The 27,787-nt window shown below is 43.7% G+C and overlaps 1 protein-coding gene across 2 annotated transcripts in view; it reads right to left on the bottom strand.

Annotated features, from left to right (window-relative positions):
• Nucleotides 1–4,754: 4,754 nt before the first annotated feature.
• The window catches only part of HADH (hydroxyacyl-CoA dehydrogenase), a 45,472-nt gene continuing 22,439 nt past the window's right edge, over nucleotides 4,755–27,787 (bottom strand). For both annotated transcript variants that reach the window (XM_004040251.4, XM_019025420.4), the window contains exons 3-8: nucleotides 25,407–25,564; nucleotides 20,341–20,467; nucleotides 16,452–16,541; nucleotides 12,177–12,249; nucleotides 6,633–6,749; nucleotides 4,755–5,686 (exon numbers count right to left, since the gene is read on the bottom strand). In XM_004040251.4, coding sequence (XP_004040299.2) covers nucleotides 5,568–5,686; nucleotides 6,633–6,749; nucleotides 12,177–12,249; nucleotides 16,452–16,541; nucleotides 20,341–20,467; nucleotides 25,407–25,564 — 684 coding nt within the window. In that variant the 3' untranslated portion in view covers nucleotides 4,755–5,567. The remainder of the gene's footprint in view (nucleotides 5,687–6,632; nucleotides 6,750–12,176; nucleotides 12,250–16,451; nucleotides 16,542–20,340; nucleotides 20,468–25,406; nucleotides 25,565–27,787) is intronic.

Here is a 27,787-nt window from a genome sequence, read left to right as displayed (position 1 = left end):
TCATCCAAAGGGATTCTACCTCGACAGACTAATTTATTTTAGGAGATGGGGTCTCACTATGTTGCCCAGGCTGGACTCAATCTCCTGGGCTCACACAATCCTCCACCTCAGCCTCCCAAGAAGCTGGTATTACAGGTGTGCACCACCCCACCCAGCTTGACAAACTGATGTTCAAGTTAGCTATGGTATCCTCTCCCCTCCTTGATGATGAATCAAGAGCAGCTTGAATTTGTTTCAACCCTAGGGGCCATGCTATTGCTCCCTTGGCTAAATAATTAATAGACCTAGTAGGGCCTCCCACAATTTTGTTCTGAATAAATCTTTAGGAGTAACCTAATGTCATTTAAAACTACTGGCCACTACAATCCTAGCACTTTGGGAGGCCGAGGCAGGTGGATCACTTGAGGTCAGGAGTTCGAGACCAGCCTGGCAAACATGATGAAACCCTGTCTTTACTAAAAATGAAAAAATTAGCTAGGTGTGCTAGTGAGTGCCTATAATCCCAGCTACTAGGGAGGCTGAGGCAGGAGAATTGCTTGAACCTGGGAGGCAGAGGTTGCAGTGAGCCGAGATCGTGCCACTGTACTCCAGCCTGGGATACAGAGCAAGACTCTGTCTCAACAAAATAAATAAATAAATAAATAAATAAATAAATAAATAAATATAAATAAAATTACATTATGATAGAATGAAGCATCATTATGCTCCTGTTCATATGCCACCACTTCTCTAATTACCATGTGTTAGGAGAATCTTGGGAACGTCTCTTCTACACACCTGCTGTTTGTCTGGGGTCTTAAATCATCCAGTCTACTGCTCACACATAACATGTAGCCTACCTGAGTGACAGCAACCCCTTTCTGACTAGCCCCGACCAGCACCTCTCTGAAAGTGTGGGAAGACCTTCCAGAGGAGCTGTGGGGTGGAGTGCAGAGCCCCAGCACTGGTCTTTTTGCCAGGTAGCCCAACTGCTTAATTTCTGAGACTCACTTTTCCAAGACTCAGGCCTGCTCTGAATCTTCAGCCTACTCCCCGCTGCTGTCACATGTTCAGGGCTGTCATCTTTAACGCGATGAACATAGGTTACTGGGGCTTCCTTCACAATTGGCCTATAGATGCTAGGCAGTGTGCTCAACACCTGAAACCTACTTCGCTTGGTCCCCAGCAATCCTATGGCATAGGTTCCATCCTTATGCCCATTCTACCAGATATACCCAGAAAACAAATAACTTCTCTAGGTTACACAGGTAAAGGCAGTGGAACTGAGAACTAGAACCCAAGTTGGTTTAATTGCAAAGCCCATGCTGTCAAGTAGTTGTGCCGGTTAATCCTGTAGCAGCAGCTACAGTTGGTGATTTTCACTAAAACATTGAATAACATCAGTATCAATGACAGGGTTCTCTGTCTTTCAGGAGTTAAAGTTTGTTATGCCATGTCAAATGGTAGCAAGAAAAAAAATGCTAAAATAGACATTAAAACTGTGATGATGAAACAGTGAGACCAATTTAAAAAATAGAATTTACACAGCCAAATGGATTCTTTCAAAGTATAGTACGGAAAGCACAGCCATGATTTCATTGTTCAAAGCATTTTTTCGATTACTACTTATGTAGCATCAATGCCTGTTTACAAGAAAATTAGTCTCATAAAATTATAGCCACACCTTATACTTTTGGTAGACTTAATGAGTTATTTAGGTTGAAATGTTAAAGGGATTAAAATCAAGGTGGGGACAAGACAAAAGCTTGTTTCAAATATGTGAACGGTATAACTCACAAAGAGAAAGCATAATTAGTGTATGTTGTTGTATAAGCCGTGACTAACATAGTGGCTGTAACCTCTCCAATGATGACTGGTTGAATCTCAAATGGGTTTCTGAAAGCTGATGTGTTAGTCAAAACACTTACTATTAACGGAACCCAGTGGAGAGTCATTTTCTTTTTTCTTTTTTTTTTTTTTTTTCTTATTTTTGAGACAGAGTCTTGCTCTGTTGTCCAGGCTGGAGTGCCATGGTGCCATCTCAGCTCACTGCAACCTCTGCCTCCTGGGTTCAAGCGATTCTCCTGCCTCAGCCTTCCGAGTAGCTGGGACAACAGGTGCCCGCCACAACGCCTGGCTAATTTTTTGTATTTTCAGTAGAGACAGGGTTTCACTATGTTGGCCAGGCTGGTCTCAAAACTCCTGACCTCATGATCTGCCCCCCTCGGCCTCCCAAAGTGCTAGGATTACAGGCATGAGCCACCGCACCCAGCCGAGAGTATTTTCTAACACCGGATTTGTACATAGTAGTTTCCGAGTTCCAAGACATGGTTCCACCTACCCCCACGCTGTGTCATTGAAGTTCCCAAAGTGGAAATACACTTTACAATTGATGTCAGAAAAAGTTAACCATTTTCCCCAGAAAAAACTACTATAAACAGTGAATCTTAAGAACATGAAAGGGCCATGATTTTCATTTTACAAAGATATCTTAGCGTTAAAACGATCCTTCAGAGAACTCCATTTTACTAAACAGAATTGAAGTCTAGGTGATGGCTATCAGAGGCTCACCATCTTTTTCAGCAAGTCATCTCATAAGTTGCCTGGTTTTCTTTTTAATCTCAAACTTTCACTTGTATTATAGGTAAATAAAAATATCACTGGCCGGGTGCAGTAGCCCACGCCTGTAATCCCAGCACTTAAGGAGGCCGAGGTGGGTGGGTCACGAGGTCAGGAGTTTGAGACCAGCCTGACCAATGTGGTGAAACCCCGTCTCTACTAAAAATATAAAAATTAGCCGGGCGTGGTGATGTGTGCCTGTAATCTCAGCTACTTGGGAGGCTGAGGCAGGAGAATCGCTTGAACTCAGGAGGTGGAGGTTGCAGTGAGCTGAGATTGCGCCACTGTCAGCCTAGGCGACAGAGCGAGACTCCATCTCAAAAAACAAATAAATAAATAAAAATATCACTAAGGGGAAGCATACAAGAGAGGAAAAAAAGTGGCCAGGTACGGTGGCTCATGCCTGTAATCCCAGCACTTTGGGAGGCTGAGGCAGGCAAATCATGAGGTCAGGAGTTCAAGACCAAAGTGGCCAACAATGGTGAAACCCCATCTCTATTAAAACTATAAAAAATTAGCCAGGCATGGTGGCACACGCCTGTAGTCCCACCTACTCGGGAGGCTGAGGCAGAATTGCTTGAACCTGGCAGGTGGAGGTTGCAGTGAGCCAAGGCTGCAACACTGCACTCCAGACTGGGCGACAGAGCAAGACTCCATCTCAAAAAAAAAAAAAAAAGTATCCTCTTGACCTAAAACTTGGTCTTTACTTTCAAGTGTCATAAAAGATTCATGACAGTTAGGAGGCAAGTTTGAGGAGGTGAGGAGAACCAAGAGCAGTGATACCAGGCCCAGCAGCACTGCCAGGACCCACCCTCCCTCTTGAACAAGTGCTGCCAAAACACAGTGGAGGATGATGAAAGGCACCTGGGGCTCTCACTGAGGCTCAGTTCTTAACCACAGACTGAAGCAAACAGCAGCAGCGGGCCTATATTTGGAAGCAGAGAACCTGACTGACATGACCTTCCCTCCCCCCGCCCCAAGAGCTCTCCGTGGCAAGCAGCTACGTTCACCTGAGAACGCAGAGACATGGAGTTGGGAAAGAAAAAGTTACTCCCTCACCTCCCATGTCTAAAGGAAGGATGTTCAAAAGCCCTTCCTGGTCCCAAACACGGTGCATGGAAAATATTTTTTGAAAACAATAAAAGGATATTGAGAGGCTAGGCCTTTTGACTATTTGGTAGGCTTAAAGTGCATTTTAAAATGCCAGCCAGAAAGACTGCTGCAGCCCCTACCTTCTCATCCTGGCAGTCTGACAGTCGCATTGCTGAGTTACATCTTTCCTGGAATTCAGTGGTCAAGAAAGAACCCTGTCATTTCCAGGACAAGGGCCGGCATCCTATGGGGACTCTGGTGAGACAGTAAGGAAGTGAAGCCCCCACTTAGGCCCAGGGCTCATGCCAAAGGTCAAGAGCCAGCCTGAGAGAAAGCAGGGAGCTGTCAGACCACAAGGGTAACCTTTAGCGATGGAAATGCGGGTGGCCTCACAGGTGCTTCCTTTGGTTCGTTAGGCAGCATTTTATAAGAATAACCTAAAAGTGTCCTACCCAGGTTCTATGTGCGGTACAAATGCACCGATGTATTTATTTTCCCACTACGTTATAGATTCAAAATTTTTAAAATTAATAAGCTCCCTTTTATCAGTCATAAAATGAAGAAAAAAAATCTCTCGACTATTAGACCTATGACCCAGAACACCAAACAAGGATGCCCATTTTAGGGAGAGTCCTGTCTGAAACTTTGGATCTGAGATTTTCAAATGGGCTATTTTGTACTTAATTTTATCAAAACCTAGTTCTAGTCTAGGCTCTGTGACAAAATATCTAGTGACTTTGGGCACATCCCTTAAGCTTTCTGCTAATGAGGCTATTGGACCTCAGGATTTCTGATGTCTTTCCAACTCCAAAATTCTATCTTGGAAGACACTTTCTCAAGCCAATGATTAAAAGAAGCTTACGTTACACTATTTCACTTTGTTGGCAAAGAAGAAACAGATGTTCCTTAAAAATTGTTCTCTGTGCCCTTATTACTGCTTTCCTGGTAAGAAATCTGGCAGCGATGGCCACAGGCAGGTTTTACACAAACATCTTGTCCTGCCATTCCCTCCCCGTCACTCCCACTTTAAAAATTAACAGCAGGTCAAGAAGAGGAGAAATAGCTTCTGCCTAAATTACCAACTTTTACTTTTATAATCATTTGAGTGTATTACAATTTTATATTATACATTTTTTTAATTCAAATTTTCAGACTGAAACATTGTTATTTTAGTAGAGTCAATTTACAGGCAATTTGCAACAGTGATTTCTCATGGAAAAAAGACACAGACAGACAGTAATCATTCAGATCTGTGGAAGTGAATGACCATGAAAACTGACCTCCTGCAAACCATGCAAACAGAGATATGCTGACCCATTCAGCAGCAGCATCTTCACGACGAGCTGAATAAAGACACATCTTATGTCATGCCCAAAATGTAGGGCAAGACTCAAAGCTGCAGGTAGTAAAATGTTCTTATAAAGGCAAGATCCAGGTGCTGCTCGCTGCAGTGCTTCACAGACTATACCACTTGCTTGCCAGTGGCTTGTGACTCTCCCACGCAGCAACAGTGAGCATGGTGCACTCCCACTCTCAGAGGAAGTACTTTCCCCTTGATGAGAGAACGAATCCAGGCAATTCTTCACAAAAATGACAAGGTTCAAAAAACATGTTTGCTCCAAGGCACCAAGGGTGTAAAGCTGTTTAGAAAATACACAGAAATGAACAGACTAAAAAAGGGAATTATTTCTTAATGGAGAATCTATTACTGCTGTAACTGGTGTAATAATCACTTCGATAGATTACAATCAAAATGCACATTTATTAGACTGTGCTGTGTGAGGGAATGTCTGACCAAAGAGCATTCCCACAGGCACTCGGGGCACTGGCTGGAAAGCGCTCTCAGGGGTTCTTCTCAGAGCCGGAGAAGCTGCACATCACTTGTATTTGTAAAATCCTTCTCCAGTCTTCTTGCCGAACTTGTTCTCTGCTACCAGCTTATTTAAGGATGGGCTGGGCTGATGTAATGGGTTCTCTGTATCCATTTCATGCCACCCTATTGAGCAGAGGGAAGAGAACTCAGGATGAAGTGCTGGGTTTATTTTTACATCTTGGCATTTCCAAGGACAAGTCTGGAGGCCTGCCTCGGATGTGGGAGAGCCCCCCAGGCATGGCGCCCCTCCGGCCACCACTGCAGAGGCACCAAGGAAGGCTGTGCTGGTGCAGCCACATCAGCCCCAAAGCTGCTGCACTGCCACCCACCTGTGCTGCCTGAAGCCTGGCCCTGCTATGGTCCTCCTGCTTATCCAGTGTCTTCTCAGAAATCACTAAGGCCAAAGGCCCAAGTACACTGACAGAAGCCATTAATTTGCTGGTTGGATTCATCACTGGCACAGTTAACTTTCAGCATACACGTTAAAAAATCTGCATTCCTGCCATTGGTATTTTGCATCCACATAAGATTCAAAATTTAATTCTTCAACTAGCATTCTGTGAAACTTGGGGACAGATAGCTACATTCAACTTCAGTAGTCCAGTTTTAATCATTATTTTTACCCTGTCTTCAGAGCTTTTACATTACAATGGATATATTTTTTAAAATGGATGTGTATCTTGCTTGCAATGGAGGTTACACAAATCTATTTATGTGATAACACAGTGTACCAGTGTCAATTTCCTGGGATTTAATATTGTACTATGGCTATATAACCATTGGTGGAAACTGGGTGAAGGGCACACACACAAGACCTGTCTGTGCTATATTTGTAACTTCCTGTGAATCCATAAAGGTTTTTTTTTCTTCAAGGTCACCCTGTTAAAGAGACACTAGACAGTCACATTCTTCCTTCTCCTGACATCTGTTCATGAATTCTCAACCTGGTGAGGCAGGATTTTGGAAGGTCTTTATTAAGACCCCTGATAACTTTTTTTAAAAAGGCATTATAATTTACAGTTCAGAAAAACTACCTCAATTAAAGACAACAAAAAATTCCAATTCCTACCATCCACGATGAACTTCGTAGTATCCAGTCCGACATAATCTAGAAGCTCAAATGGGCCCATGGGGTAACCGGCTCCTAATTTCATAGCAGTGTCAATGTCTTCTTTGGATGCGTCACCTAAGGAGAAAACGGCAGCACTGGGTCACCACCACCTTTCCTTGAATTCTCCCTATCACGGGATTAGCCCCAGAATTACTAGAATTTTATATGCTTGCACAATAAAAAAATGCCTAGAGTGAGACTTTCTGGCTTGGGTAAGATTTCTTCTCTAAAGTACATGCCAAAGAGGTCATAAGACTTTGTTTTTTTTGAGACAGAGTCTTGCTCTGTCACCCAAGCTGGAGTGCAATGGCACAATCTTGGCTCGCTGCAACCTATGCCTCCTGGGTTCAAGTGATTCTCCTGCCTCAGCCTCCCAAGTGGCTGAGACTACAGGTGTGCGCCCCCACACAAGGCTAATATTTATATTTTTAGTAGAGATAGGGTTTCACCATTTGGCTAGTCTGGGCTCAAACTCCCAACCTCAAGTGATCCTCCCGTCTCAGCTTCCCAAAGTGCTAAGATTACAGGTGTAAGCCACAGTGTGTGGCCCAAGATTTTCAAAGCTACACACCACTGAGGTGAATTTTGGAGTACTGATACCCTGTTCATGGAGACAGAAGTCTCCATGCCTGAAACTTCAGCTACTTTCAAATACATTGGGATTTTCCAACTCTGGAATCATTTATTAAAGTATAATTTAATGCTAAAGCATATTTTTGATTTATAAATAAACTTTCTTAAAAAAGAAAACTAAGCTTTCTGCTTTTGTATGTATAGTTATTGTATGTATTCTTTCCCCCCAGTTTTTTGGGTTTTACAAGTAAGGAGTATTCCCCTGGCATCACATTTCACACAAACCTTTTAGTCAAGATACCTTTTAAAGAAAAGCCCAAACCCAAGTTAGAATCACCACACGTTTGGGAGTCTGTTGAGTAGACTAAGACAAGGATCAATGTGCTTTTCCCTTGGAAATTTACTCTTACTATGTCCTTTGGCCCCAAGATGCCTTTATGGAGAACAACCTATTCCCTTTCTTTGAAATCAGAAAAGTAGAATAGTCTGCAACAGGTGGCTATCTAGAATTTTGTTCCAAAGCATTAAGAAGAAGTCAATCAGATCAAAGCTAAAGAAAAGAGGGAAAAATGTTAAGACACTCAGAGAGAAACTACTTAAACATCGATAAAGATGATATATTTTTAAAAGCATATAAAGTACTAAAGTAATTCCAAAGGATTTCAAGGCATTTTAAGGTGACTAAAATACACCACAATTATTTATTATGGTTGACATTACTAATAACTACATTAATTAGGATTAGAGACGCCTGAGAAATCACGATTTGAGTGTTAGGCCATAAGAAAGCAAAGAAACAAAAATAATCATATAGGCAGCCTCATTCATTCATTCATTCATTCATTCATTCATTCAACTTCTATTCACTATGTAGCAGGCACCAGAGATGTAGAATGAGACAAAGATAAACCAGACAAGCACTCAAGGTACTCATGACATAATGGGAAAACTCAGATGTGTAAGCCAAAAACTTCAACATTATAAGACCTGAAGATTCATGACTCACACAGCTCTGTGTGAGTAAAGATGGAGAGATTTACTCACACTGCCAGGGCTTCACCAAAACCACCCCCATGCCTGGGTCCTGGAAGGTGAAGATAATCCTGACATGAGCAGACCAGGAAGGGCATTCTAGGTAGAGAGAACAGCACATGCAGAGGCAGGAATGGGAAGGAACACAGCATATTTGGGGTGTGGCTATGAAGCTTAAAAGTGGGTTCTACTCAGAGGATTTCATTAGGAAGCCCCACAGCTTCTGTGCTGGTAGAGCCCTGGAATGCCGGAAGTGCCGGCCTCACAGGCTCCTCAGCTTGGGATATGCTCCCTGTGCCTAGGGTGCTGCCCTCAGACAGCTTCGGGGCTCAGTCTCTCACTTCCTCCAGGCCTCTGCTCAGGTGTCATACTTCTGAAAGCCTCTTCTCCTCCCTGCATATATAAAAAAAGCAACTCCCTGCACTAAAGAAAAGGCCAGGACACCAGGACAAGACTCTTGCCACCCCTTACTATCTTCTTCTCCACAATTACTCATCACAACCTAACATGCTTATGTACTGGCTCATTTATTACTGGCAGTCTCCCTGGGACAGAAATCTGACAGCATAATGGTTGCAACTCAGCTAAAGCCATTTAATGAAATCTATATTCAAGGACAGGACAATTAACCCCAGAAGCAACGCTGTAATTCCATATTCAGAGACTCACTTGAGGACTGTTTTATTTCAAGAAATAATATGAAGATACAGCACATGATAGAAAAATATCTAAATAACTCTACAAAGTCAGCACAACTCTAAAAATCGTGTTCTCAATAATGCAGAGCAAAAGAGGCAAACTTTCAGAAACAGAGAAACAAAATACAGAGATTGGTGTGTCAAGTGACAGTTAGATGTGGAATCATGTTTTAAACTAATAATTCCTAAACTTCTTTAGAATCAAGTACTTCTGACAATCAGACACCCTCTCCATAAAAAATGCACATATACCCCAAATTCTGCATCAACTTTAGGAGGTTCATTGGACACCCTCTCCTACCTCCCTCCAGTTAAGAGCCCCTAACTCCAGACAAGACAGCAAAGGAAAGCTTCCTCAGTGAACTCCAGATCAGCACAGCTGAGGGCCTGGGACTTGCCCAACATCTGCTTCTTTGTCTGGCTCAGCAGCACCACCTGCCAACCATTCTTAGCATGAACAACAGAGGCACTTAGCAACAACTCAGAAACAGCATTTTTACTCATCAGCAGCTGCCTATGTGCCCGCCCTACACAGCAGCTTGGGGCATATGAAGATGAGGAGGAGCCAGAGTGCCCCAGAAAAGAGAGTATAGTAAGGGAAAGAAAACACCTGCCATGCCACAGGGAAGACAGTGACAAGTGACCCAAGGGAGAACCAAAGCAAGAAGAGTTGTGATGACACAGATGATGTCCAGCTGGGAGCTCTGCAGACACTCAGGTGGCGCAACGTGGGAATGGTGGGAGTAGTTGGCGGTGATAACAGCAGGGGCAGAGGGTGGCCAGAAGGAAGGCTCTCTGGCAGAGCTTGTAGATGGCAGGAAACCAGAGAACCACTGAGCCTGTCTTGAGCAGGGGCGACAATGTGAGCAAGATGTCACATGGTGACTGGGGGGCAGGCTCATGGTCCTCCCAGGCATGTTGCCAGCAGAGCCCTCCTGAGAAGAGCTGACCATTCAGCCCCACCATCCTGCCCACACTGGCCATTAGGAGTGGGTGGCTGGCAAGGGCAGCAGTCCACTGTCAGACACAGCCTATCTAGCCTCTGTCCCTCTGACTGACAGGGGTGACAGTGACTGGGACATGCATCGGCCTCAGTCACAGTGTGAAGGAACAAGAGCAATAGGAAGAGTGAGGATGGAGCTGGGATACTGGGAAAGAAGGCCCAACATGGAAGCCACAATGAGTGGACAAACAGCAGAGCAAAAGGGTGTGAGCCTCCACGAGATCCCATGGGGACTGGCAAGAAGTGTTAGTGGCGGAGGCCTGGTCATCCAGGAGGCCTGACCTACAACAGCACACACATCCTTCCAGAGAGCCTGCACCACTCAAGGCAGCATTGGCCAAACCATGTGCCTGGAACCCCAGGTGTATCAACAGTGGGGTACAGAAAAGTTCTCCTTGCATGAGTTCAGAAAGAGTCACGGAGCTCCTGCCGAGGCTGTGCAGGGGGTGTGTGGGCAGATGCAGTAGGCGGTGTCTCAACTTCCTGGACAATATGATACTTCCTCAGTAAGTGCAGTAGTGGGGACCAGTCAGGAAAAGACATGAGTAGCGTGAATTACTCTGCTACCTAAGGAACCTCACGAAGGCAGCCTGACTGGGATGGGGAAAAGCTGGGATGAAGAGGTGGAACAGGCATGACAGGAAGGAATCAAAAGTGATCAACAGATGTGGCAGACAAGAGAAGGAGCCTCCAGATGCTTGAGGCTTCAAGGTGGAACTGTATGACAGAGATGGCACGGTGGGCATGCTCTGAGCACTCCTCTGTGTTGGCTGAGAGGAGGGAGCAGGTGGTGGGCGGGGGGACATGGTAAGAGGCCTAGGATGTGACTGTAGTGTGCAGTAGGGAAGCAGCACCCACCCCAGGCAGGACACCCAGAAGCAGATTCTGAGAAGGTGGTGGAAAAAGAAGCAGAGGGACCAGCAATGATAGGCTGTTGAAGCCCATGCCCAGAGCAAGCTAAGAGCATGTCCTGAGGCCAGGTCCTGCTCTTCCAGCTTCAGCCCACAGGTGGCCAGGGATGGTGAGGGCTAAAGGGCATGCACCTGTGCAGAAAGGGACCACAGACAAGAAGAGGGCTTTCAACTTACCATCTGATACTTGGTGCATTGGAGAATGCATCAAATGGACAGTGAGGAAAACACCATTAAGAGGTGGATCTCTCACATGCTACATTCTAAACAATACATTTTGTTAAAAAAAAAAAAAGACATACAACTGCCTTTCAAGGTAGGGTAAAATGCTCTGTGCTTTCTTTGAGGTGTAATTAGGCATATTTGTTGATAGATAAACCAGAAGTGTTGGTTTGATCTTGGAGCAAAAGTGAGGCAATTGCTTCCATAAAGCATAGAGAAAAGTTTTAATATTTAAAGCAGATTTTGAGGAAGCAAATGTGCTTTCATCTCTCTGGAAGAGCTGGTGTAAATGTTTTGTTTAAAAAATGACACTCTCAGGAGTGAGCATTTATGAATGAAGTAATTGAAAACAATTACACTTGCTTTTTATCCAGTCCTAGTAAGGCTTGTTTGCCTTTAGAGCAGACATGAGAGCTACCTTTCCAGAAACCAGGGAGGGAAAGCAGGCAGGAGGATGCAGATCAATTTAGAAGCCTGGACCCTGTCCCAAATCTGATATTTCTACAGCAGAGAAAAGCATTCTTTGTCAATCAAGTACTGAGGAAAACTGTTTACACCATTCTTAAGGTTACAAAAAGTACATCATGACATCACTCAGTAAGGACAGACTACTAAAAACTGTCCTTACCACATATCAGCCTTGTCACATATTTCTAATCACCTGTCAGTCACAAGTTTTAGAACCTTAAAGAACTTTCAAGATCTCCTAGCCTAGTGATTTTTACATTATGATTATTTTTAAAAGCAGTAAACCTTTTAATCAAAAGCAGAGATCCAGGATATCAATCTGGGCCGGCCATGCAATTGCTCTGGCTGGGACTGTAGTGGGGGTGGTGGGAGTTCCAGAAACCTTTCTCAGAGGCCTCACAGGGAAGACAGGAGGCCCTGGGAAAACAGTGAAAAAGGTACCAGGGCTCAGGGTGCAGCTGAGCTCACAAAGCTAGAAAACAGACACTGCTTCCTCCATTGTGCACGGCCTGACCCCTCCTAGAGACACTGAGAATTCCAGACAGTGGCGCCAGGAGCTGAGGCCTGCTGCTCCTGGCCTGGGTCAGAAGGATACCTCGTTCATACAGCCTGATTGCTTCCATGAGGTATGGAACCAGGAGGCGGTTCACAATAAACCCAGGAGTGTCCTGTTTTGGGAGAGAGAAAAACAAAAAACTAGTAAACTTTCATTAAATGGTATCTTTTGTCAAGTCACCAAATTGCCCCTTCTTACCCTGGATCATGTTTGCCCGCATTTATCAAGCTGTACATTTTCAAAATTTGCAGCATGGCCTTATTTCTATCTCATATGACAATTTATCCAACAATCATAGTACTTAAAAGAACATTCAAACCCAGATGCCCCACTGCACAGATCCTGACATAAAGACAGATCAAGGCACAGGTGTGACCTGGAAGAGCATGGCTTTGGGACAGACAGATTTGGGTTCAATCTTGAATACTCTCTTGGTCCTTCTGTCACTCTGAATCTGTTTCATCGTCTGTGAACTGGGGGTGACAGTTTGTCTCAAAGTTGTGAAGATAAATCAGAAAACACATAAAATGCTGTACACACAGCCCTACACCCAACCCTTTATTCCTCCTCTTTCCTCCCAATTCCCTTTCAAGAATCGACAAAACGTCACACTCCACCTTGAATGGTCCTCAAAGGAGGACTGCTTTCCAGGCTCCTTGGAGCCACTCCTAGGCTACTCAGCAACTTCTCAGGTTCCAGCGCACAGTGCAGTGGAGCTGACTTGGGGGCACGTGCTCCGACAAAGGAGCAGAGCCACTGACAGAGAGCTGGCCTTTCACGGCACACCCCCTAAGACCTCTGCATCCTGCGGTGACCCCTGTGCCACATACGCCTTTCATCCATTTCCCTTCTCAGTAACTAACATTAATCATCTCTCTGGAGGACAGGTGTGGGATTTGGATTTTATCTACTGATCTCTTCCGGGGACTTGTAGAGAAAAGCAGGTGATTTTTTTTGTTGAAGCTGATTTCCACTAGGCAAATGGTGCCTCCTCTTTTGTCAAAAGGCTGTGATCTTCCTGAGGGCAGAAATCCTCACCCTGGCCTGAACTCTGCATTCTGTTTCTAGCACACACCAGGTACTTCCTTAATGTCTGAATTACAGATGACCAGGCACTCCTTACAGAGCTAACCTGACTGCATGCTGGGAAACTGGACAGTAACACAAAGGCTGTGAACCTCCTTTAACCCTAGGCAAACTGAAACCAAGCCCTAACCCCATCTATTGCCACATGAGCACAAAGATGCACAAACAAGTTTTATCAGCTTAATTAAGATTATGGAACAATACAGATTTTATAATTGAGGCAAAAATACTCTTTTCAACTTCAAAAGGTTCACTATAGACTCAAGATAGGGTACCTGAGAACATGAAGCTCCAACAGTTAATATCTTCTACAGAAAAAGCTCATAGAGCTCAATAAGGAAAAAGTGCCAAGACTCATTAAATATTTAAACTCACTGGCCAGTGGCAGTGGCTCACGCCTGTAATCCCAGCACTTTGGGAGGCCAAGGTGGGAGGATCATGAGGTCAGGAGTTCAAGACCAGCCTGGCCAACACAGTGAAACCCCGTCTCTACTAAAAATACAAAAATTAGCCGGGTGTGGTGGCACGCGCCTGTAGTCCCAGCTACTCAGAAGGCTGAGGCAGGAGAATCACTTGAACCCGGGAGATGGAGGTTGCAGTGAGCTGAGATTGCGCCACTGCACTCCAACCTGGGAGACACTGCGAGACTCCATCTCGAAAAAAATAAAAATAAAAAAAAAATAAACTCACTAGTAATCAAAAAAATATGCATTTTTGCCAACAAGATTATCAAAGGGTTTTCCCCCACTGTAATAATATTTGATGCTATTGAGAATGCAGAGAGACAGATGCTATCAGTATATTGGTGGAATGTGAAGAGACACAGTCTTTTTTTTCTCTTGGCAGGGTCTTGCTCTGTTGCCCAGGCTGGAGTGCAGTGGCGTGATCTCAGCTCACTGCAGCCTCCACATCCTGGGCTCAGGCGACCCTCCCACCTCAGCCTCCCAAGTAGCTGGGACCACAGGTGCACACCACCATGCCCAGCTATTTTTCTGTAGAGAGGGTTTTTGCCATGTTGCCCAGGCTGGTCTCAAACTCCTGGGCTCAAGTGATCCACCAGCCTTGGCCTCCCGAAGTGCTGGGATTATAGGCGTGAGGCACCGTGCCTAGCAGGAGACACAATCTTTAAATAAAGTAATTTTATTTTATGTAATCAAATTCATATTTTTCAGATTCTTATTTATTAAACACATTTTATTTACTGTACTTACTGTGTGCCAGGTACTGTTCTAAATACTTTAAAAATATTAATTTATTCATTCCTCATAATAACCCTGTGAGAGAGGTACTATAATTATCCTTATGTGAGGCATGAGGACACTGAGGCACAGCGAGATTAAGTAGCTTGCCTAAGGTTACACAGCTAATAAGTGCCGGCACCAGGATTTGAACCCAGTTGGGCTAGTTCATACCCTTAACCTATATACCACAATCCCCTCATGAAGTCTCACTAGGAAGGCACATTCCAGGCACATTAATGTCCCTCTTCTATGTCAAGTATTGGTAAAGTACAATACTGTAGGCCAAATCCAGCCCACAGCCTGTTTTTGTAAGTCAAGTTTTACTGGAGCACAGCCACACTCATATTGCATATACTGTCTATGGCTGTTTTCACGCTACAACAATAGAACTGACTACTTGCAACAGAGACTGTATGGCTGAAAATATTCACTATCTGGTCCTTTACAGAAGTTTGCTGACCCTTGTCCTATGTGGTTGCCATATATTGTCCAGATGCCTCATAAAGAGCTTCAATAACTGACCCAGAAAGACCCTCTGAAAGCCCTTAGAATATCACACAGAGAGAGTTCTGGAATGACCTAACAAGAACAATTTAATGAGAACAAAGAGTTCCCATCTCTGCAGCTGCCGTGGCCACTCTGATGGAAGACTGAATCATTACTTTGTAGATTAATTATTATGCTGCTGAAGATAATCATTAGCTTTTCCCTGTACTTCTGTTTCCATATCTTTTTGTCTTGCACAGATGTTCTTTTCAATACTATTACAACTTTCTTCCACTAACAAAGCATAACTGCATAAGAAAGTACAATCATAACATCCAATTATTAATATGATTTTAGAAATCTAGATGACTTAAAACTACAGAACCAAACAAACAAAAAATGGGTGTTGAAGCATGAGACTCCCTCACAACACTTTACCCATGGATGGGGAGGAGCAGGACACACAAGCCTGCTCTCTTTGGCTGCTGGAGTCCACCTCAACAGATGGCTTCTTCAGATGATTCATGAACAACATGATTTTTCATGGGTTAGTACAGTACTGTGAGTTCAAACTCGAGAACATTTTAGAAAGCAAAAGTTTGCTATGAGAATTATAATGATATAAAGGATTACAGTTAAAAAAAAAAGTAGATGACTTATATGTAAATCTTTGTAATGGTGTAGCATTTTGTGACACAACTACCCCTTAAGAAAAACTGCAAAGTCATGCATAAGTATAGTCCCTGAGTTTTGGGGGAACTAAAGAGGAACTAAAGCAAATGGAGAAACTGAAGGTAATCAAAATAATTACCTTCAGGTAGGTTATCATTTCAGCAACTGGGATTATTTTATATACAATAACTGGGCAGCTTAAGAAAGGGGAAAAAAAGATGGCGGTCAAGCAGGCTTCCCACTAAACCATGCTGCTTCTTGAAACACAAAACAACAAACAATAAAAACATAATGCAACTTCCCGGTGAGAAACAGGTTCCTTATTGCTACTTTGGCAGGTTGCTCTCTCACTGTCTTATCATTTATTTCACCATCTGTAGTATTTCTTGCAAAAGTAAAGCCCTCATTTTCTGTTAGGGATGTATGTGTTTACCAAGCTGTACCTGACACACAGGGTTCTGACTCCCAGTGGCCCAGTGGAAGTTACAGCTGATTGGACAACTAAAATCATTTATGAAAATGCAGCCATTCATCAGGAGACAAAAGCCAGGACAGAGAGCAGTCCCGTGTCTTCTACTCAGCTGGTGTCCTGAGCTCCATTCAGGTCTCAGACTATCCACATGACGGCCTTAGGCATGGCTTAGGAGTCCAGTTTCCCTGTCTGCAAACTAGAACAGGAGGCACAGATTGCTCTTTACAGCACGTGGACAAGCTTGCAGTATACAATGCTCCTTCTTTCACATCATTCTATGAGAAGAATTCTACCAGGAACAAGTCAGGGTCCAAGAAGAAAAGAACTACCTCCTTCCCAAGCTACCCATATTCTTACCTTGCAAGAAACAGGATGCTTTCCTAGGGCTTTGCTAAAGTCTACCAAAGATTCAAATGTCTTCTGGCTGGTCATTGGTGTTTTAATGACCTGGAAATGCAAAGCAGAGAATTATGACCAGAGTGTCAGCAAGCAACTTCAGTAGAATGGTTCAAGGAATGATTGATCAAAAGGCTCCATATAGGCAACAAAAATAGTCTGAGTTTCAGCATAGAAGTAGGAATCTCAAGCCAGAACAATGTATTTCCCAAAATGACTATTTTAAGACAACAGAGGCCAAATGTGGTGGCTCATGCCTGTAATCCCAGCACTTTGGGAGGCCGAAGCGGGCAGATCATGAAGTCAAGAGATCGAGACCATCCTGGCCAACATGGTGAAACCCTGTCTCTACTAAAAATACAAAAATTAGTTGGGCGTGGTGGCATGTGCCTGTAGCCCCAGCTACTTGGGAGGCTGAGGCAGAAGAATTGCTTGAACCTGGGAGGTGGAGGTTGCAGTGAGCCAAGGTCATGCCACTGCACTCCAGCCTGGGTGACAGAGCGAGACACAGTCTCAAAAAAAAAAAACAAAAGACAACAGTGTACTGTAGAATGTACAAAATCACGGCTTAAAATACAAGTGTATGTGTGTACATGTGTGTATAGGACAGTTTTACAGGCTTTGTTGTTGAGACAAGCCTTGGTTCAGTTGCACCACTTACTGGCTGTGTGACCCTGAGTATGTTTCTTGAAACTGAAATGACACTGAAATCACTCTGTTCATCTCAGGAAGTTGAGGTGAGAATGAAATTAGATTGGGAGTAAAGCACAAAGCCTAAGCACAAATGCTCAATAAATGCTGACTTCCATTATTTAATTATTAGAAGTCTGGAAGTATATGATGGTTGCCCTTAAAGTCCTCTACATGGGACCTGACCTTCTATTATAGAGGAGGAGGAGCCCCAGGAAAGTGGAGTAATTTGTCCAAGTGACAGTTCTCCTGGATTCCTGAGTATTCCTCCCATGACTCCACCCTCTGCCACACAGATGCTCTAGAGGCCAGTGGCCCCTTGGCTTCAGAACAGACTCATCCTGCTGGGGAAGGCTTTCATTTACAGCAAGCGGGGCCTGCCACCTGCTCCAGCAGCCCTCCTGACCTCTGTGAGGTACAGGCAAGGGCACAAGGGCTGCCCTACTGGCATCTGTAGGGGACGGCACCAAGCACGATGCCCGGCAGTCAGCCCTCAATAAGCATTTAGAGAACTCATGTGTAATGTTAAATGGAAAGAACCAGATGAAGTATATATATATATTTTTAAACAGGAGAGATGCGTGTTTATTCACTCATTCAACTATACACACACACACACACATACACACACACACATAAATACACACACACACACACACACACATATATATATGTAAAATGTAAAGGCCAGTAAAGAACTTCAATCAGAGTCAAAGGGTTTACTTTAGACCCTTCATGGGATCTTAGGCAACTGCCTCACCTCTCTTCTCTGAAATGGGGATCATGGGCATGTCTTCCCTGTGCAAGAGGGCCGTCTGACTTGGTGAACTAATGAGCTAGTGTCTGTGCAGGGATGAAAGGTGCTATATAAACAAAGAAGAGTTCTCACTCCTGTTTTCGTGTGATCACAGCCTGGGCCATGGTGTCATGTCGTGACATCAAGAGAAGTGAATGGATGGAAGCAGGAAAAGACACAGTGAAGATGGAGAAGAGGAGCAGGACGAGAAAGACCAGAAGCCACCCTGCGGGTATCACAAATCAAATAGAATCCCACAGCTGTTTGAAAGGAGGTCTAAAAAGTCTCCATCAAAACCACAGACTGAGCTGGGACAAACACTGCTGACTATGGAGTTTTCAAAATAAGTTTTTGGTTTAAAGGAGTTAATAATAGTGAAGGTTTGTTTCTTTTTAAACAGGAGAGATGGATGTTTATTCACTCATTCATTCATTCAATGAACAGTAATTTGTACAGATACGCTGCTCCTAGTTCCAACAGAGTCTGAAAAAAAAATACATATATATATACATTTAAATGAGCCCAGTCCTAAGTAAGGGAGCCACTTAGCTTATTATACAAGTCATTTTGGTGTACACCACCAGCAACACAAGGAAGAGCTAAAGTTAAACAATAAAAACTGAATAGAGAAGAACACTTTTACAAAATACTTTCTAAAAAATAGTAGCATTTGCTAAACATCAGCTGTTAACAACCAACACACTACATTTCCAAAGACAAAAGCATACATTACCAGATAAATGCAGTTGAAAACATTATTAAAGTAAATCTACAGAATGTGCCTATCTCCAAAACACTTATATATACAATATAATAACTAAAGAAATCAACTAGTCCCTAAGTACTGAAATGTTGGAAATGCATGCCACTTCTTTGCTCTTAATCTGCATGAGATAAGAGCTGTTAAATGCTGTTTCTTCTGTTCCCCAAATCCCTCCCCTTCATTCTTCAATTTCTTCAAAAAATCAGCCTTAGGGGATAGGAGAAAATAGGAGGAAGCTGAGAAGCAATGTTAGCAAGACAGAAAAACTCCCATTGCAAGATGGTCAAAGTTGTCACTTGAGAGAAAACGCTAAAAAAATGGTCATTATTATGACTTATTAAAAATGCTTATGCTGAGTAGTGGTGAGGGAATGAGGAGGATAAAGGAAGGAAAAGGGAGTTGGAAAAGGCAATAATGAAGAAAACAGACGATACACACTCCCAGAGAGGCCACAGCCAGTGTGTGGAGGTTTGCCTAGCCCCACATCACCCACATGGCAGCATCAGCGTCCCCCACACTTCGCACGGCAATAACTCCTCAACCTCAGAACAAATGCTACTTTAATAGCGGCTGCTCCTCAGACCCTGTAATTAAGACCCTGTAAAAGGCAAGTTGTCCCATTTCAGGTGCAAATTGCCTACTGTGACTCCAACTCCAACATATTGGAGTCTCCAAGCATTCCAAACAGGATGCTGGGGAAGCCCTCCCTGCCTCCCCGCTCCACCTTCCAGGTTTATGGTCAGGAGGCTCAAGGCTATCAGAAGCTGGTTTTATTTTTTTACTTTTAGGGTTTTTTTATTTGATATAGGATCTTGCTCTGTCATCCAGGCTGGAGTACAGTGGTGCAATCACAGCTCACTGCAACCTCAACCTCCCGGGCTCAATCAATCCTCCCACTTCAGCCTTCCAAGTACTGGAGACTACATGCGTGCACCAAAACCCCTGGCTGATTTTTTATTTTTTGTAGAAATGGGGTCTTGCCATGTTGCCTAGGCTGTTCTTGAACCCCTGGGTCTCAAGCAACCCACTAACTTCCACCTCCAAAAGTTCTAGGATTACAGGCATGAGCCGCCACACCCAATGGGAGCTGGTTTTAATAGCTCTGATCACAATGCACAGATGTACCTCATCTGGGGACAACGCTAAGGCACCATTACATGGGGTCAGAATTAACCCCAGGAACTGTGGACAATCTAGTATAGTGTATCTAATGAGAACTGCATTTACAGCATGGGCAAGCTGACCTCGACGAGATAACATGAACACGTGTAGCTGCCCTCTCTGTGGTCCCATCCAGCCCACGGTTTCTAGTGCTGCCTTCCCATTCTGATGCCTCTCAGCACTGCCCATCAGCTCTGGCACAAATAAGTAAATGACATTCCACAAAGTTAACAGCCTTTCTGTATATCACTAAGCAAGACACAGGGCTGTGAAGAAACAAAGCATAGAAGCCCTCCTAGATATGAGGCTCAGGGACAACCTTCTACCCTCAGGTTAAAACCCATCCTAGGCAACTGGTGGCAGGGCTGGTGTAACACAGAAAAGCAGGACTGAGAGAGCTGGCAGAGCGGGCAGACACACACAAGCTGACACCCACTGACCTCCACAAGTTTCATGACAGGCACTGGGTTGAAGAAATGGAGGCCACCGAATCGGTCTTGTCTGGTGGTGGCATTGGCTATGCTTGTAATCTGCAAGGAGGAAGTGTTGCTGGCAAAGATTGTATGTCTGTGAAGAGAAAATATAGTGGGAGTATCAGAGTGAATCTCTTCTTTCAAAACAGCATGACTCTTGGATGCAATGCACAAGGTGACTGCTTACTGCCACATCTGTTGTCCTGACCCATTGGGGGAATCAGGGAGAAGACACATCTTCATATAAGAGGCTGAAATCAAGTGACTTCAGCTTTTTAAAAATTTTTAAATTTGAAATAAAATTGGAATTTCCTGTTCCGAAGAGGTATTTAACCTTCACCAATCCTTCCTTGATTTTCCAGAACAAAATTTCCCCTACCTACTTGTATTAGTTAACTTCCAAGGTATGTGAGATAACAAGAGGTGGCTAATTGATCAAGCTACTTAACCAATCCCAGTCACAAACGAAACTCAGTGATCAAAGAATAATGAAAGACACCTAAAAGCAACAAAATTCTAAATGAACACATAAATCCTCAATCAGAAACATATGATAATAAACATGAATTAAGATATTTTCCCTGAAGTGAAAAGCTTTATTTTTCAATTGGATGGGAATTAAAATGAAAACAAGAACACCAACATGGTTCAAAAAAATTTTAAGGTTACATGGGTAGATATGGGGAAAAGAGGATATAGGCATATGCATATATAAGACATTAACTTATTCATTAAAAAAAATCCATACTGACTTAAACCAAATTTAGTTCTTTAAGGCCACAGTAAAGTGGGGTGCCAAAAGCATGAGAGGAAAAGCTTTAAACAGGTCGACTTCCAGGCTTTCCTGCAGCGCCACCTTGCGGATAAAAACATACAAACCGGCCTGGTGCTGATTCCAACCAAGATGGCCTGTAACAGGGCAGGAAAGGAAAGGATCCCTTACTGACCAGGCTTGGGGGTTTCTGCTTACCTAAAAGGCAATACTATAATCTGCTCAAATCAGGGGCGGGTGGGAGGAGAGGAGGAAGAGAAGGGAGAAGAAACCAGTTATTTGGAAAGGAGGGAAAAGAGGTAAAAGGCGAGAGCAGTGTGGGTAGGCAGCGGAGAGCCTTCTCTTTCCCGGTATGAGCACATCCGCCTTCTCCAACAGCTTCCAAGGTAGGCCATTTAAAGGCCAGGCTTTCCTTTTAAAAAAAAAAAAATGACTCTTTTTAAGGTCTTAAAATTTCAGTTTTCAAAGTTTCTTGCTTTTGGTCATTGGGGAAAATAATATAAACTATTCCCCATTACAGAATGTAATGAAAAAAAGATCCTCTTCCAATAACAATGTGTGTGGCCAACACAAACACTGTTCAACCACACAACCTGCACCACAAGCACCTGGAACCACAAAAACAGAGCAGGGACAGCCTGGGCCCAAGGCTGTGCCAGCTGTGGCTCCACACTCCCCTTAAGAAAAGAAAGTGTTATTTTAAAGATTAGTATTACAATCGTAATACCCCTTTTCGTAGAATGTTTGAAGGGCCATTCACCTGCAAAAAGGGGAAACTTGGGCACATTTGGTAAAATAAAGTGACATCAGAGCCCACCCAGTTCCAGGTACCACCAGTCCAGGGCACTCTGGCACATTTTATCAGAAGGAGGAAATGATCTCTCCCCAGCAGACTTCTGCTTCTGCCTCTCCCAACAGGGTCAGGCTGACTCTGTTCCTAAAAATCTCACACTGTCTTCAGAGAATACTAAACACATAGGACAGTCTTTTCATCCACAAACAAAATGTACTCTGGGCTGGGCACGGTGGCTCACACTTGTAATATCAGCACTTTAGGAGGCCGAGGCAGGTGGATCGGAGTCAGGAGTTCGAGACGAGCCTGGCCAACATGCCCCGTCTCCACTAAAAATACAAAAATTAGCTGGGCATGGTAGCACATGCCTATAATCCCAGCTACTAGGGAGGCTGAGGCAGGAGAATTGCTTGAACCTGGGGGGCAGAAGTTTCAGTGAGCTTAAGATCATGCCACTCCACTCCAGCCTGGGCGACAGAGCGAGACTCTGTCTCAAAAAAAAAAAAAGTACTCTTACATGTTCCTGGAAACACTTGTCTTGAACCATCTTTTGTTTTTTTCATTCTGACACTCAGGTACCAAAAAAACTACTTTTCTCTTAAATGTTCTAAAAGAAAATCGACAACACAAGCGCAGTGATTATTAGCAATGCCCCCAGACCCTAGTATAAAGAAGACAAGAGGGGTGGTGGGGATGGCAAAGGATTCAAGGGTCTGTACTTTGTCTAAAGGGGAAAGTCAGGACTTCGATCTGGCTGCCTGTGCGCCTGGTCATACTTTTCATTTGTGTGTCTTAGGCTGCTGCTAAAGAAGTCATGTTCTCTCCAGGATGCAACTGTTTCATCAGGGCTTCCAACCCGAAATGTATCACTTGACTATATTTTCTTCTCCCATTATAGGATCGAACTGTAAAATTTGTCAGTAAAGTACCTCTCAATACAGCTGCTTAAAAATTGTAGCAAGCATTCAATAATGGTGGTGATCTAAAACAAAAACAAACAGTGCCAAGAAAGGTGGAGAAGGTCAGCAGCAAAGTCACATCTTTGGTACGACTATGGGTCATGCCTTCTTTTCACACCTCATACCTGTTTTGCATCAATTCAGGTGAAAGGGCCTAGTGTAGTGCCTGATACACAGCAGGCACTCAGGAAATGTGAGCTAAATTAAACGAGTTTCCTAAACAACTCTGTACAATAGGTACCAGTGCTGCTGCTCCTATTTTACACATAGGGGAAGCTAATCTTAGAGAGTTAGAGCCAGAAAGGTCTAGGAAATTATCTACCCCAAACACCTCAACTTGCATTACAGATGACGAAACTGAGGACCTTTCCAAGGCTGGAGGTGGTGGGGGGGTCAGCACCAGGCCCAGGCCTCCTGACTTTCTCCAATGATCCTTCTTCTGTACCAGACATGGAATGGAGGGCAGTCAGGCCTTTCACTGTCACCAAGAGTGACCAATCTTTTCAATAAAGATCAAACTGCTTGACAAAACTCCCTTTTTTGGGGTGGCTGTTTATTATCCCAGAGGGCTCCCTGCTGGCCTGGGAGCCAGTCCCGGTACCACAAGTGTCTTCTGTTTTTGTCAGATGTCTCTGCAGCCTCTAGATGCCAGTGTGAAATGCACGAGGACACTGATTGGCAGTGATGGACAGATGACAGAAAGGCAAGTCTCTTCTCTTTGTCAGGGGCAGGGCCTCTCTGGCCACAAGGCCACCCATCTCTGAAGGTTAACATTCCGACAAGCTGGTATGCAAGTGTCTCTCTTTAGCCACTGCCCATCGGAAGTGCCCTGAGAATTGCTTTTGTCATATAATCTTATTCTGCCATTCAATTCCAACCAAGAAGCATGAAAATATAGTCAAACAAGTCACTAGAAGAGCACTGATCAGTGGTTCAGGTGTCACACACTCGAAGGCTCTGGATCCCAAGGTACATTCTGCCAGGAAGAATTCCACCAGGAAGCCAGCCAGCTAAGAAGTCAATGCTCCTTTAACACTCCCAAGAGCACTTCGATTGAACCCAGATGAAGCTCAAAACAGGAAAGTCCTCTCTGCCTATAGGCATTCCCTTCAACTACACCATTCTGTTTGCTCCATCCAAAAAAGGAGGAAACACAGAACTGCTCTGAGGGTCCTTGGCAGACAGTTAAGGACACGTAGGGTACTCCTATGCCTCAGAGTGGAGCACAGAAGTACCCTACATGTCCTTAACTGTCTGCTGTCAGATGTCTCTGCAGCCTCTAGATGCCAGTGTGAAATGAACCAAGGAACGTCAGAGCAGTTTCTGGCATAGGAGTATCCATGACCTACACACTTCAAGAAACATAGGCCTGTCCCTGGATGGACCCCTCCATGTTACCATGGGTAATTCTACACGCATCTGGGACAAGGATCAGATCACAGCAGCCCAAGCTTCAGAAGCAAACTGGGAGTGGGAGGATGGAGAACAACGGAAACCATATTGGCTTTTCTTGAAATAGCTGTGGGGTAGGAGAGAGGGAGGTGGATAAACTTGGTCAGAGGATCCCTTCCTGGGGGAAGGCAATAAACAAGGAGGAAAGTTCAAGGCCCAGGGAGGGACCCCTCAGAATCTGTCAAGAATGTCCAGGGGTCATGAACAAATATTTTTCAAAAAAAGACACACTAGTGGTCAATAAACATATGAGAAAATGCTCAGCATCACTAATCAACAGAGAAATGGAAATTAAAACCACAATGAGTTTAGCACCTGATACCAGTCAGAATGGCTTTTATTAAAAAGTCAAAACCAACAGATGTTGGTGAGAATCTGGAGAAAGGGAACCCCTGCATGCTGGTGGTGGCAATGTAAATTAGTACAACCTTTAAGGAAAACAGTATGGAGATTTCTCAAAAAACTAAAAACAGAACTACCATGTGATCCAGCAGCCCCACTATTGGGTATATATTCAAAGGAAAAAAACTCATTCTATCAAAAAGATACCTGCACTCATATGTTTATTGCAGCACTATTCACAATAGCAAAGACATGAAATCAACCTAAGTGTCCATCAATGGCTGATTAAAGAAAATGTGGCATATATACACCATGGAATACTACTCAGCTATAAAAAAGAATAAAATCATGTCTTTTGAAGCAACATGAACAGGAGTGAAGGCCATTATCTTAAGTGAAACAACTCAGTCAAATACCATATGTTCTCACATATAAGTGATAGCTAAATAACAGGTACCCATGGATGTACAGAGGGAAATAACAGACACTGGAGACTTCAAAAGGTGGGAGGGTGGCGATGGTTGAAAAATTACCTATTGGGTACAGTGTTCACTATGTGGGTGATGGGTATACTAAAAGCCCAGACTTCACCACTACACAATATAGGCATGGAACAAAACTGCACTTGTACTCACAAATCTATAAAAACAAAAAATAAAAATGAAAAACAAAAATAAGGTTAAAAAAAAAAGAAGATTGTCCAGAGGTTACATACTCAGCAGCAAACTTGTCCAGCCTTTTGAAGAGCTCGTTTTTCACCTTCAGATTCTCCACGATGGCTTCCACCACCAAGTCTGTGCTGTGGACAACGGAGGCTGCATCCGTGCTGGTCGCTATGGTGCTCAGGGTCTTCTCCACAAATTCATCGCCGGCCTAATGCAGTGGGAGGAAGAAGAGAACATTCACCGGGCTCACTGGAAATTATCTTTCAAGTTCTTAGCTCTGCTCCAGTTAGCAAACTGGGTGTTCAGAGCACCTGTATTGGCCTACCCTATCTGTTCTCAAAGTGTCCACGAAGCCTGTAATTTATCCTTCCATAGCTCCGCGCCATCCATTAGTCTTGAGGTGGTGCTGACTATTCCTCTCTAATAAAAGCAGAGACTAGCTCCTATTAGAGCAAGGGCAAGAGCCAGGGTAAGAAAGCCGACTTAGCATTTATCAAATAATTATTGTCTGTCATATGCCTGAAACTGTTGTTTCCGAAACAAGCTAGACACAGCCTCTGCTGCCAAAGAGCCTGTAGTTTTCATCATTTCCTCATTTTCCTCCTGTGACTCCAGGTTTCCACAGACCTCAATAAGGACAGAATTGGAGATGGTGCCTCTATAAGCCACCATTTTATTTCATAGTGTAATTTGTCCACAGGGCATCAAAATAGTCATAATCAGCAAAGGCATCCAATATCATCATGGAATAAGCAGCTAGATCTCAGCTGTTATACAGAAATATTCTACTAGCCACATTAAAAAAAGGGAAAAGACATTCGCAGGTGAAATTAATGTTATTTAACCCAATATATCTAAGATGCCATCACTTTAACAGGTATTCAATATTTAAAAATATTGAGATGTTTTATATATTTTTCCCCTATTATAGCTTTAAAATCTAATGTCTATTTTACACTCAGAGCACATTTCTATCTAGACTAGCCACATTTCAAGCACTCAGTAGCCACTTGTGAGTAGCTATTATATTGGTGGTCAGTATAGAGCTAGATAAGCATAGTATGTCAACTAGGCAAAGAGAAACTGACACCTCCCTCCTCAGTGGTGTCCCTGGCAGAGGAGAGAAACCTCAGGAGTATAGACTTCTGAGGAGTAGCTAGCCAGAGCTGAGCAACTTGAGCATAGGGGCCATCCTTTTATCTTTAGGGTGTGGCTCAGAAACTCAGCCCAAGGAGACAATTAGCTGAAAGCCTGTAAACAAGCGGAAAATGCAGGCTATCTGGGTCAAACTCACTCTGTCCTAGACTCCAACCCTCAGCCCAGGGCTCTTATAATCTCATCTGTCTGGACCCTCCTCATAACATCCCCTGCATGGGGTCCCACTACAATTAAGAATATAAGGGACAGATGGTCCGGGCGCAGTGGCTCACACCTGTAATCCCAGCACTTTGGGAGGCCGAGGCAGGCGGATCACGAGGTTAGGAGATCGAGACCATCCGGGATAACATGGTGAAACCCCGTCTCTACTAAAAATACAAAAAATTAGCCGGGCGTGGTGGCAGGCGCCTGCAGTCCCAGCTACTCAAAAGGCTGAGGCAGGAGAATGGCGTGAACCCGGGAGGTGGAGCTTGCAGTGAGCCGACATTGCGCAACTGCACTCCAGCCTTGGCTACACAGCAAGACTCCGTCTCAACAAAAAAGAATATAAGGGACAGGTGAAGAATATCTTAATGTAAAAAGTAAAGTAGAAGTTCCTCTTCAAAGAGACTCTCCTCCCCATCTAATTAAGAATAAATAGTAACTTTTCTTAGAAGCAAAATTTATTCTAAGACCTGTTAACATTCCTAAACATCTGCTAGCTGTAATAAAGAAATCAATGTACTTTATGTTCTTAGCTCCACAATTTAGCCTAAATATTTGCCCTGGCATGCTTATACTGGTCCAAGTGGGCATTAGGTCATAGCCTGTTCCTCTTCCTTATTTAGAGGTGTTTTTACCTTTCTCAGCATTCCACAAGTTACTTCCTCCTTCCTTTGTTCTCATCTGCCTTTGCCTCTTTTAAAAAGTTCTAAGTTGCTAGCCAATCAAGACAAATATATTTGAATGTGAAGTCCCATCCCAGCCAATAGAAACCGGACACAGCAGTAAGATGGACGCGTCAGGTTATAAATGACCCTGTCTCCTTTGTTCGGTGTACTCTTGTGGCAAAACTGCTGGCGAGTGTACCCTTTCTGCAGAAAGTAAAAATGGTCTTGCTGAGGAAATTAAATTTATTTCAAGTGCTATTTCTTTACAGCACCAAAGAACAAGCATTTCTAACATTAATCTGCCTGTGATATTTATTATTTGAATTTCATCCTAGAGAAGGTAAAATTATCTCCACCATCATCTAAAGGCCACCTAGACATTGGGAAAAAAATGCATATCAAAA

Source organism: Gorilla gorilla, chromosome 3 (genome assembly GCF_029281585.2).
Source record: "Gorilla gorilla gorilla isolate KB3781 chromosome 3, NHGRI_mGorGor1-v2.1_pri, whole genome shotgun sequence".
Taxonomy (NCBI): Eukaryota; Metazoa; Chordata; class Mammalia; order Primates; family Hominidae; genus Gorilla; species Gorilla gorilla.
This window is presented reverse-complemented; position numbering and strand designations above follow the sequence as displayed.